Source organism: Panicum virgatum, chromosome 4K (genome assembly GCF_016808335.1).
Source record: "Panicum virgatum strain AP13 chromosome 4K, P.virgatum_v5, whole genome shotgun sequence".
In the NCBI taxonomy this organism is placed as follows: Eukaryota; Viridiplantae; Streptophyta; class Magnoliopsida; order Poales; family Poaceae; genus Panicum; species Panicum virgatum.
The window spans coordinates 4752695-4765779 of record NC_053139.1 but is presented as its reverse complement, the minus strand read 5'-3'; the positions used below and the strand labels follow the sequence as shown (position 1 = coordinate 4765779).

Sequence of the window (13085 nt, the reverse complement as noted above, 5' to 3'; positions counted from 1 at the left end):
CCGAGAAATGTCATGTGGTGGGCTTTGGAGAAACACAAAGTCCCAACTAAATACATTACCCTCATTAAGGATATGTACAAGGATGCGACGACGTTTGTCCGGACATGTGATGGCAACACCACTGACTTTCCTATTAACATAGGCCTACACCAGGGGTCAGCATTGATCCCTTATTTATTTGCTTTAGTGATGGATGAGATCACAAAGGATATACAAGGTGAGATCCCTCGGTGTATGCTCTTTGCTGATGATGTGGTGCTAGCTGACGAGAGTAGGGTAGGGGTTAATAGGAAGTTAGAGCTGTGGAGACACACGTTAGAGTCGAAAGGGTTCAGACTTAGTAGGACCAAGACCGAGTACATGTTGTGCGATTTCAGCGCGACTAGGCATGAGGGGGGAGACGTTAGTCTAGATGGGCAAGTGGTGGTCCAGAAGGATACTTTTCGGTATTTAGGATCGGTGCTACAAAAGGATGGCGACATTGATGAAGATGTTAGGCATAGAATTTCAGCTGGCTGGTTGAAATGGCGGCAAGCTTCTGGCATCCTTTGTGACGATAGGGTGCCACAAAAGCTAAAAGGCAAATTCTATAGGACAATAATTCGTCCGGCGATGTTATACGGTGCTGAATGTTGGCCTAAAAAAAGCGACATGTGCAGCAACTGAGTGTAGCAGAGATGCGGATGTTGCGGTGGTTTTGCGGGCACACAAGGAGGGATAGAATCCGGAACGAAGTTATTCGGGATAGGGTCGGGGTGGCACCAATTAAGGAGAAACTTACTCAGCATCGGCTGAGATGGTTTGGACATGTCCAACGAAGGCCTCCTGAGGCGCCGGTGCGTAATGGGGTTCTTGAGCGGGTCGATAATGTGAAGAGGGGTAGAGGTAGACCTAAACTGACGTGGGATGAGTTGGTTAAGAGAGACCTTAAGGATTGGAATATCTCTAAAGAGATAGTTTTGGATATGAGCGCTTGGAGACTAGCTATCAATGTGCCTGAACCTTGAACTTATTTTTTCCGGGTTTCATCTCTAACCTACCCCAACTTGTTTGGGAAAAAAAACTATGTTGTTGTCAAGGGGAATTGGCAAGCATTGTTTTTTTTATTAGGGCAATTGACAAGCATTCTCTTTGTTGACAAGCATTCTACAGCAACGACAACGATAATAACAAAACCCTAATGCAGGACACTAACATAAACACAGCGTGCAAGTTTGTTCCTACACCAACAAACTAGTAACCAGAAAGGAAAAAGTTCTATTTTACTTCCGTGAACTATAGGCCGGCTTTACATTTCCACCTTGAACTCGAAAAAGCGGTATTTTGGCTCTGAACTAACGATGCTGGACATATCACCTTCATGGATGGTTGTTCTTAGTTGTTTCCCTCTTTTTTATGTTTATTTTGGATGATTTTTTTGAAAAATCATAGTAAATCATAAACAAATTATAAAATAAAAAATTAAATTTTGTTGGACTCCACATGAGTAGATCTATATAGTGAACATATGACATGAAATAATTTTATAAATTTGATATTTTAATTTTAGATATATATTTTTTATATTTAATTTATATCTATATTTTCCGTATTCTAATTATGGTGAAATTTTTATAGTGATCTAAAGCCAATCTTAGTGGAAGTGTCATAAGAATGACATGCACATTAAATTTGTTAACATGTATTAATAGTATGAGGAGAGAAAAAAGAGATTCTAGTCTAGGTAACTGTGTCGATGAAACTCCCACTGAGACTAGCCTAATAATTATATTCTTGATTGATGATTGATGATACGCTGTAAAAATGGGGGCTCCTATCTATCTTGTGGAAGATGGATAAACTATGTATCTTTAAAGGCCACTTTGATCAAATTAGTTGAAAATAGAGATAAATTTGACGGTCAATACTTTTTTAAATATGTTCAACATTTGATATTAAAATGTTGAAATTGCAAAGATGAAATGTTGAATCTATAAACACCAAATGTTGAAAAGCTATATTCAAAATGTTGAATTAATCCGCACGATCAGGGCCCTCTTCTCCGGTGGCTTCGACGGCGAAGCGGGTGGCACGAGGCAGGGGGCGGTGCGCACGCAAGTGTGAAAAAGATAGTGGCAGCACGCGGCTGTGCACAGGGCCAGAGGCCGGCCCCACGGCTGGCTGCAGCCTGCAGGGCGCAGGGGCCAAAGGCCAGCAACACGGCCAGGGGCGGCGATGCGTGGATAGGAGCGGCGGCACATAGGGCCGGAGGCCGGTGGCGCGGCCAGGAGCAACGGTGCGACTTGCGAGGACCCGCGGCGCAGCCAATGGCGGCAGCGGCGCATGTGCAGGTAGGAGGAGGAGGCATCGGCTGCTAGGGTTGAGAAGACGATCTAATGGCTGTTCATGCATGCACGAATCTAAAATACTGCAAGATAAGCTGTAAAAATTCTTGCAGAAGATAGATATGTTTCATGTGTAAAAATTTCATGGGCACCAATGACCCAAAAGAACATTTAATTGGGCTGGGCTGTGTAGAAAAAGCCCAATAGAAGCCCAACAAGAGTGTCTATGACCATAAGGCCCACCATAAGCCGCCTTTCTTCCTCGTAGAGGTGCAGATATAGGTGGGCATATTACCCGAAATCTGAACTCCGAATCCGAACCCGAAAAATCCGAGCCCGAAAAATCCGAACATAACTTCGGGTTGCAAGTCAGAGTACCCGAAATCATCACGGATAATTCGGGTATCATTTTTTTTGAGAAACCGGGATTATATTTCACACATAATTCTGATGGTTTACATTCCAACGCTTACAAAGGCACCCTTGACAAATACAAAAAATACAACCACGTCCCTGCAAGCTTCTCCCGGATGTCCTCGTCGCCGACGGCCGGAACAGTCTCGTTGAAGCCGACCATCCTCCCGACGAGAAAACACAGATTTTAAGCGGCACCCAGAGCGGTACACCGGCAATACTGATGCACACTTTACTTGCTGAACGAGCAGGCCTAACAAGATGGCCAAAGGCCATCACATCGCCGGAGAACCGGATATCTGACGCCTCAGCAGTCGACAACTCCAATTCACCAGACAACGATACACTCCGAAGGGGAAGTAAACCACCAGAAGAGGCGGGAAGAGGAAACCAACCCAATCACCGCAGACAAGGACAGGGAAACCACCGGAGATGTCGCAGAAGGCCACGCCGAAACTGAAGCCCTCCTCAACACCCTCACGTCGTCGTCCTCTAAAAACAGCTCGACGTAGGTAGAGGAACTCACACGACCGCAGCCGTCTGGGTAGACCTAACCCTAACCTACTCAAACCAAGCCTAATAGTATAGAGTATATATACCGGACGGCCAAGTCGAAGGCTTCCCCGTCCTCCAGCGCCGGTGAAGCCGCCGGAGACGAGAAGAGCCCGCCGATTTGGCAGCCGGAGACGATAAGGTGAGTATTTTTTTTTTTGAAAGAAGGAGCTCAGTCCAAGTATCTCCCGTCAGCCCAGCCCACCATCCACCTTGCCTCTTTACATTCCCTGCCAGTAACAACACACGGACGCAGCCCAGCCCACGGCCCCCCACTCTCCCGTGAGTCCTGCACCCCTGCCCGTGACGGCGGCGCATCTCGTCCTCGCGAGTCGCGACGGCCACCGCGCAGAGCCGCAAACCCTTTCTTTCTTGCTCGCCGTCCTCGAGAGGTTTCAGAAGGAGGCGCCGCCGCTGACCGTGACGAGAGCGAGGTATCCGCGGTTGTTAGGGTTTGGCTCGAGATGGGGAAGGCGAAGAACAAGGGCCCCAAGTTCGCGGTGATGAAAAAGATGATCACCAAGAAGAGTGTCAACAAGTAAATCAGCCATCCCCCCTCCCCCCCCTCTCCTCTGCAGCCGCTTCTCTGAAATTCGGTTTTTGCCACTCCCAAACCCTAATTTCTGTGTGTGTCAGGTACAAGAAGGATGTGCTGAACCCCAACAAGAAGGACGCCGAGAAGGAGAAGCTCGGCCGCAATGTGTGAGTGCCTGTCTGCGTTCTGATTTTTGGTCTCAGTTTGGTATGCTTGTTTGGGATGGTTATGCCGTTTTGGTTTGTGTTGCGCAGACCGCAGGTCTCGTCGGCTCTGTTCTTCAGCTACAACACCGCACTCGGGCCGCCTTATCGGGTGATTGTGGACACCAACTTCATCAACTTCTCCATCCAGAACAAGGTTTGCTGTTGAATTAGCAGGTGTTACTGTTTTTTGTTAATTGGTTCCATGAGACCAATATAATTTCTACCACGCCAAACAATCAATATCTGTCAGAGGTTTTTTATTTGCCAACTGCTTCATTTGGTCGTTAAGTTTTGCCACAAGAATAGCAGTTGGTACTTGGTAATTTCACTTGGTTATAGCCAAAGTTCAGCTAGGCGCTAGGCGGAATCTAGGCGCTGACCCATTGCCTAGCGCCTAGTCGGGAGTACTCGTTCCTAGGCGCTCCTAGGCGTTTTCCTAGGCGTTTCACAAATACACGTATATACACGTATTACCTCACAAAAAAAGAAAACAAATAGAAGACTACAGCTATACAGATGCATAGAAAGGCCCATAAAAACGGCCCAGCCCACCTTATCCACCTTAAAGTGGGGCTATCCACCTTATCCCTCGTCTCCTCCCACCCCGACGCCGCCGTTCGCCCGCGCCTGCGCCTGCTGCCGCCCGCGCACCCGACGGCCGCCGCCTGCGCACGCGCTCGCGCGCCCTCCGCCGCCCGCGCCCGCACACGCCCGCGCGAGCGCCCGCCGCCGCCCGCAACTCCTCCTCCCCCACCAGCAACCTCCGCCAGGCGCTCCTCCACCTCCACCGGCGCCACCTAGCGCCCAGAGCGCCGACTACCCCCATAGTCGAGGCGACGGGCTTCGCCTAGCGACTAATCGCGCCTAGTCGCCGCCTAGCCGAACTATGGTTATAGCATTTAGAACTCTATAAATCCATACAACCATCTCCAAACAGAAGTTGAGTTTTAGTAGTTGCTTGTTAAAAAAATAGCAAATCTCTATGCTAGGTTGTCACAAGTAACAAGGTTGGCAATTTCACTTGGTTATAGCATTTAAAACTCTATTATCCATATGTCTCTGAATGAAGGAGGTACAGTAACATGGATACTTGTTCATACAATATACTGGAAAAAATTTATTGATCGTGAAAGCAAATCCATGGATACTTGGTGGAGCTTCATGGAGGCCAGGTTTTTTCCTGGCCCACCTACTCCATGGACAACTCCACTATGATGTATATATTTTTAGTATGCATGAATGTTTATCTGCCTCCTCCAGCAAAGGATTTTTCCATTACCCCCTCCCCCCAAAAAACTGGTGAACTGTGACAGAGCAGCTACAAAGCAAATAGTTAGGGTGTCTGTTACTTTAAGGTTTAAAGGGGTGTCCTGTTTTAGCAAAGCAAACCATGACTTTGCATCCCTGAGTCTGGGTCAGTTGGAAACATGTTGCAACTTTACTTGTGGCAATCACCACATGTGTTCCAATATTATATGTATGTGCTACAGAAGACGGATATTCCTTATGAGTCTGGGTGGATTTCATTAGTTTTGGGTCATATTTAGCACACATGATAAAGAAGCTAACTGGCAGAGCACAGACACTGATCTGTTTGACTAAATCCCTCATTTCCCTGTGCAGCTGGATTTGGAGAAAGGAATGATGGACTGCCTTTATGCAAAATGTAAGCATGTAACTCTGTTATCTTGCATTCGCATCATCTTTCTAGTGACTTGAGCTATCCTTGTATCCCTTTGACATCTTATTGACCGATATGCCTTTGGTAACAAATTCTGATGTCTTGTTATGAAGGCACCCCATGTATCACGGACTGTGTTATGGCTGAGCTTGAAAAACTGGGACAGAAGTATCGTGTGGCCTTGAGGTGTGCTCAGTTCTGTTGCCATACTGTGTTGTTTAATGCATTTTTTGGCCTTATCTGCTTCATTACCAAAAAAAGGGTTTAATCTGGTTTTTGCATTGTATCCGTACTCTTCAACTTCCACTCATGCAAAAAGTGGGTTTTATTTGGTACTCCAAGTTGTATTTTCATTTGTTTGTATAACCTGATTTACCTTCGTACAGAATTGCCAAGGACCCTAGGTTCCAAAGATTAGCCTGCACACACAAGGGAACTTATGCAGATGACTGCATCGTGGACAGGGTTACTCAGGTAAAACTTAACCTTCTTGAATCATTTTTTTTTGTGGAGTTTGAAGAGTTCTCTGTTAAGGGCTAACTTTTATGGGAGATTAGGAGGATACCTCCTGTTAAGGGACTTGCGGCTTTTTCTACTTTCTTGTATAATCTCCATATAATGTACTCACTGAGATATTGTGTACGCTTAATATGGACATTGGGTAGAGAAGTGAAGCAATGTTGTCTATGATATACTTTACTAGTTCCTTCTTGAACATTTTTAGAGGTATGTATGAGTTATTATTATGAAGGCTGTTCCAAAATTGAACAAAAAGGGTACTTGTCTCTTTATATCCCCTCGGAACCTCGTTTTATTTTATTCTCAAAATGACATATTTGTAGCATACAGATTACCAAGTACTGATTATTATTTAGCTTTGGTTGATGATGTCAATTAACATGTTGGAATCTGGTGGTCTCGTGGTTAATCCTCACAACAGCTCCCATAATAGTTTTTTTTAATGTTGCATCTTAAGCATTTGATCCATTTGTTCTAAACAATATATTTTATATGACAGCACAAATGCTACATTGTTGCCACATGTGATAGAGATTTGAAAAGGAGGATAAGGAAGGTACGTGTGAAGTGTTTACTGCTTGGAACTCAGGACTTACCATGATTTAGCAGAAGCTTTGCATCTTCATGTGCATTTTATCAATCTTGCAGGTTCCTGGTGTTCCAATCATGTATATTACTCGACACCAGTACTCGATAGAACGACTCCCCGAAGCCACAGTTGGTGGAGGTATGCAATATTTTAGAGTAAATTTCACCGGCGGTCCTTAAATTTATATCATTTGCTAGATAATTTGTGCTCTCCTTTGTTTTTTTCTTGGTTTGTACCATAATTACTCAAGCTAGCAATATTCTGATCCATGTGTCGGTATGTGTTGCAGCACCAAGAATCTAATGAGCACATACATGAGAAGATTGTGAATTTCACTGATGAACTAGTGCTTGTTTATGTTGTCATAGTTTTTGCCTGAAGCTGCTGCTTGGACCAATGACAGAATCATGGACAAGAATGCCGCTGTGCTTGTTGAGCTAGCTGTAGCAACTTATAAATTTTGTCCCAGTACATGACGTTACTCTTATTATCGAAATGTAATAGTTTCTGTTTATGGTCTTGCCTGAACTTTAGAGTAATGTACTACTGGTTCAGTTTCCGCTGTTGGCTTGGCTGCCCAGTTATATCTGTTGGTGCTGTAGCATTCTTCTGACATGTTCTGAGGCTCTGAGCTCCAAATATGATCTGATTCTCGAGGTCTAACCTGTTTGAAAAAAGAAGGAAAATTTAGCATACAGAGATTGGGTGAGGTCAGGTTGACAGAAGTGGTGCTCAACATGCTCGTCGGTATTCAGTTCGCTAGCACGGTTAGCAGTAGCAGGGATTCGTTAATGCTAAACGGAGTACTTCCTAACCGTCAATGCAAAACGCAACCGTGTCCGTCACTGGCTCGACGCCTAATCTCGTTTGCAATTGCATATGTAAGACTTAATCTGCAGCTGTCCCTTATCTGATTAAGTCAAGGCAAGTCTGCAGTTTGCTAGCAAGGCAAGTCTGCAGTTTGCTAGCAGCCTTTGTTGACTTGCAGCTTTTGTTGACTTATGGCTCTAGACCACTAATGATAGAAGTTATTAGTCATAACTAATAGCACCTTAGAGTAGGTAGCAATGGTGTATAAATATGAGTGCAATGCAATGAGAAAAGGCAGTTCAGTTTGCCACATTCCAGTCTCTAGCTCTCAGCCAACACAGGGAACTGTGAGTGTATGTGTGTGTAGAGGAGCTCAGCTCTTCTTCTACCTTGGAGCAAAGGAGAGGAAGAGGAAGGTGAGCAGGTTGCTTACCTGGCCCTTGATTGCAGGGACCAACAAGTGGCATCAGAGCCGTACGGTGTCGTTCTAGCCCAGCGGCTGAACGATGGCTGGCGATGACTCCTCGGCGTCCAGTGCAGGCGTCAAGGGGAAGGATGTCTCGGAGGTTGTGATCAGGACGGTGCGGGAGACGAGCTCGCGGGACTGGCCGCAGCTCACTCGCACCAACTATGGCGAGTGGGTGGTGCTGATGAAGTGGCGGCTCAAGGCGCGCAAGCTCTGGACGGCCGTGGAAGTCGGCACCAAAGAAGAGGATGAAGACGTCCAGGCCATGGACGCACTGATGTCATCCATGCCACCAGAGTTCCACGAGGCCATCGGCAACAAGAAGACGGCGAAGGAGGCGTGGGACATGCTGGCTTCATTCCGAGTTGGCTCGGATCGAGCCAAGAGGGCCAAGGCGCAGCAGCTGCGCAGGGACTTCGACGACCTGAAGTTCCGCCACGGCGAGGCTGTGGAGGACTTTGCGCTCCGACTCCAGTCGTTGGCAAGCCAGTTGGCAACGCTGGGGAAGAAGTTGGAGGAGAGCGGCAAGTTGCTGCTCACCGAGGAGGAGTGGAACGCGCGCATGAAGCGGCGGACCGGGGAGAACTCCTCAAGCCGCGGCGGGTATGCCGGCGGCAACAAAGCGCGTGGGAATCCGCGTGGGAAGGGGAAAAAGAAGAAGAACTTCGACCCCGATGCCTGCCGCAAGTGCGGCAAGATCGGGCACTGGGCTAAGGAGTGCCCGGAGCGGAAAGAGAAGAAGGAGGAGGCCCACCTAGCTCAAGAAGAGAGCGACGACGACCACGCGCTGTTGATGGCGCAATACTGCGCGCTGAAGGATGGCGAAGCAGAGGAGGCAGACACGGAGCAGAGGACTGCGCCGCAGCCCGTCAACCTTGACGAGCCAGAGGTGCGGGTGTTGCTGGGCGCGATCGGTGACGAGCTGGAGCAGAGGTGGTACCTGGACTCTGGGGCCAGCAACCACATGACGGGGAGCAGGGCCGCCTTCTCTGACCTCGATGAAAGCAAGACCGGGACGGTCAAGTTCGGCGATGGCTCGCGGGTCATCATCCGCGGGCAGGGCACGGTCCTCTTTAGGTGCCGCAACGGCGAGCACCGTGCACTCCAGGAAGTGTATTACATTCCCCAGCTGCGCACAAACATTGTGAGCTTGGGGCAGCTGGATGAGCACGGGTCGGAGGTGCTCATCAAGGCCGGAGTACTAAGCATCAGGGACCGGGAACGGCGTCTTCTCGCCAAGGTAACACGTTCCCGTAACCGGCTTTATCTCCTGGATTTGAAGGTGGAGCAGCCGGTGTGTCTCGCGGCGGCGTGCACGGAGGAACCATGGCTGTGGCATGGGAGGTTCGGCCACTTGAGCTTTGAGGCGCTTGGACGCCTGGGCAAGATGGTGACCGGGCTGCCGCAGATCAAGCACGTCGACGAGCTCTGCGACAGCTGCTTGGCCGGGAAGCAGAGGCGTCTGCCGTTCCCAAAGGCGGCCAAGTACCGGGCGCAGGAGGTGCTCCAGTTGGTCCACGGGGACCTGTGCGGGCCCATCACGCCGGCGACGCATGGTGGTCGGAGATACTTCCTCTTGCTTGTGGACGACTGCAGTCGGTTTATGTGGCTGCGTCTCCTGACAAGCAAAGATGAGGCGGCGGAGGCCATCAGGCGCTTCAAGGCGCGGGCAGAGGCGGACTCCGGGAAGAGGCTGCGCGTCCTCAGAACCGACCGTGGCGGCGAGTTCACAGCGGTGGAATTCACTAGCTACTGCGCAGGAGAGGGAGTGGCGCGTCAACTGACGGCACCATATTCGCCACAGCAGAATGGCGTAGTCGAGCGGCGAAATCAAACCATCGTTGGGATGGCACGCTCGATGATGAAGGCGAAGGCGATGCCGGCGGAATTCTGGGGCGAGGCGGTGAGCACGGCGGTGTTCATCTTGAACCGCTCACCGACCAAGGCCCTGAAGGGGATGACGCCGTATCAGGCGTGGTACGGGCGTACGTCTCGTACCTACGCACGTTCGGCTGCATCGGGCACGTGAAGACCGTCAAACCAGGCCTTGGGAAGCTTGAAGATCGGAGCACCAAGATGGTGTTCCTGGGCTATGAAGATGGGACGAAGGCCTATCGGCTCTACGACCCAGCCCGGGGGAAGGTGGTGGTGTCCCGGGATGTCGTTTTCGACGAGGCGGCGGCATGGAGTTGGAGCACGCCCGCGGCAGGCGAAGAAGAGGGGTCCGACGGCGGCTTGACGGGCGAATTCGTCGTCGAGCAGCTGGTGATCGAGCGCCGGAGTGGCGCAGAGGAGGCAGCGCAGGAGCCAGAAGCGGAGGCGGTGGAGCCTCCAAGTCCTGGCACGGCGGAGGTTCCGCCAAGTCCTCGCGCGGCGAGTTCAGCGTCCCCAGCCTCCCCTATTTTTCCAGAACAGGGGACCCCGACAGCGGCGGCGGATCTTGAGTTCGCATCCCCCCGTCCTCCTACTCGGAGTTCGTGGATGCCTATCACGATGGAGAGGAGCTCCGGTTCAGGCGAGTGGACGACGTCATCGGTGATGCAGAGCTGCCGGGGCTGGCCTCGCGTCTCACCGATCCAGAGCTCATGCTCATGAGCGCGGAGGAGCCGGCCACGTTCGCGGTTGCGGAGCGTGACGCGGACTGGCGGAAGGCCATGATGGAGGAGATGCGGTCAATCGAGGACAACCGCACCTGGGAGCTGGTCGATCCGCCGGCGGGATGCCGGCCGATTGGCCTGAAATGGGTCTACAAGGTAAAGGGGGACGAGCATGGCGCCATTGTCAAGCACAAGGCTCGGCTCGTTGCCCGTGGTTTTGTGCAGCGTGAAGGGATTGATTTCGAGAAGGTGTTCGCGCCGGTGGCTCGGATGGAGTCGGTGCGGTTGCTGCTAGCTCTTGCGGCGGCAAAGGACTGGCAGGTCCATCACCTCGACGTCAAATCGGCGTTCTTGAACGGCGACCTGGAGGAGAAGGTCTACGTCAAGCAGGCGCCGGGCTTCGCGGTGCCGGGGGCAGAGCACAAGGTGCTCCGGCTGCGGAAGGCTCTGTATGGGCTGCGCCAAACTCCCAGGGCGTGGAACGCCAAGCTCGACACCACCATGGGTGAGCTTGGGTTCGCACGCTGCGCCACCAAGCATGCGCTGTACACACGACGACGGGGGAAGGAAGAGCTCATCGTCGGCGTGTACGTGGACGACCTGATCGTCACAGGAGCTCGGGCGCAGGACATTGAAGCGTTCAAATGTGAGATGGCGGCTCGTTTCAAGATGAGCGATCTCGCCGCACTCTCCTACTACCTCGACATCGAGGTAAAGCAGAGGAGGGACTCCATCGCGCTGGGCCAGCACGCCTATGCGCTCAAGCTGCTGGAGCAGGCCGGGATGACGGGCTGCAAGCCCATGGTAACGCCGATGGAGGAGCGGATCAAACCGTCGTCTTCCCCAGGCACGGCGGGCTTCAGCTGACGGCATTCAGCGATGCGGACATGGCTGGAGATGTGGATGGACGGAAGAGCACCACAGGTGTGCTCGTCTCCCTTGGAACCGCACCGGTGGCTTGGCAGTCACTGAAGCAGAAGGTGGTGGCGCTGTCAACCTGTGAATCGGAGTACATTGCAGCGGCCACCGCGGCGTGCCAAGTCGTGTGGCTACGCCGGCTGTTGGGTGAGCTCACTGGCGTTGAAGCTCGCCCGCCAGCACTCAAGGTGGACAACCAGCCGACCATTGCGCTAGCAAAGAACCCCGTCTTTCACGACCGAAGCAAGCATATCGATGTGAAGTTCCATTTTCTTCGGGACTGCGTCGATGGGGGGCACCTTGTCATCGAGTTCGTCGACACCGGACGGCAACTCGCTGACATCCTCACCAAGTCGCTCGGGCGTCTTCGGTTCTCGGAATTGAGGAAGATGATTGGCATGGATGAGGTCCAGGGCTAGCAGCAGGATTAGGGGAAGTAATGTAAGACTTAATCTGCAACTGTCCCTTATCTGATTAAGTCAAGGCAAGTCTGCAGTTTGCTAGCCAGGCAAGTCTGCAGTTTGTTAGCAACTTTTGTTGACTTGCAGTTTTTGTTGACTTATGGCTCTAGGCCACTAATGATAGAAGTTATTAGCCATAACTAATAGCATCTTAGAGTAGGTAGCAATGATGTATAAATATGAGTGCAATGCAATGAGAAAAGACAGTTCAGTTTGCCACATTCCAGTCTCTAGCTCTCAGCCAACACAGAGAACTGTGAGTGTATGTGTGTAGAGGAGCTCAGCTCTTCTTCTACCTTGGAGCAAAGGAGAGGAAGAGGAAGGTGAGCAGGTTGCTTACCTGGCCCTTGATTGCAGGGACCAACAGCATACAGGCTCCATGGAATTGTTTTCTCTTTACTTTCCCCGCACAAACGGCACAGCAACAACCATGGCAGCAGCATCCCAGATCAGGCCAGGAACCGGGACGGCGTCGACCAGCAAATAAATGTAGGTGTTGTGTTGATCAAAACCAGTTTTTTTTTTTCAGAATATATCAGCAAAATTCACGAACTGAAATGCAGGCAGCCATATAAAGCCGGTAAATTGAGAGTAACACAGTATTTGTGAACTAGTAACAAAAAGTTGCCCGCTTAATTAAACGCACAGTTTGGATGCATCAAATGGGCAGAGAACTCCAAGTACTTCCTTGAGGAAATCATGCTTCAGAAAATACCTTAGCTTTCTGTGAAGTTACCCAAATATCGATAGCTTAATGTGTGGTCAGTTGGTGATTGCTCATTAGCCTGTTGGTGAAGCATCATAACTGCACTGACGTTCAGACGTGTCCAAACACGAACTCGGCAGTGCAAACGATGGCGTTGGCGACGCCGCGCATTGCAGCGGCCAGCGGATCGCGCATTCTAGGCCCAATCGCTACGCGCCTTGAGCAACTTTCCGTAGCTCACCATGCCATGGGCTCCAAATCCAACAGCATACCGTCAGCGCGAGTAGCTCTTTCCATGGCGCCGGCG

The 13085-nt window shown here is 50.6% G+C and overlaps 1 protein-coding gene across 1 annotated transcript; it reads left to right on the top strand.

The window, feature by feature from the left end:
- Positions 1 to 3538: 3538 nt before the first annotated feature.
- LOC120702687 (rRNA-processing protein FCF1 homolog) lies at positions 3539 to 7435 on the top strand. Its single transcript, XM_039986587.1, has 9 exons — positions 3539 to 3828; positions 3927 to 3992; positions 4080 to 4185; positions 5655 to 5697; positions 5826 to 5898; positions 6099 to 6186; positions 6731 to 6787; positions 6880 to 6958; positions 7110 to 7435. Exons 1-9 carry the CDS (start codon positions 3755 to 3757, stop codon positions 7121 to 7123), a joined length of 600 nt encoding a protein of 199 aa, XP_039842521.1. The 5' UTR covers positions 3539 to 3754; the 3' UTR covers positions 7124 to 7435.
- The last annotated feature ends 5650 nt before the right edge of the window (positions 7436 to 13085 follow it).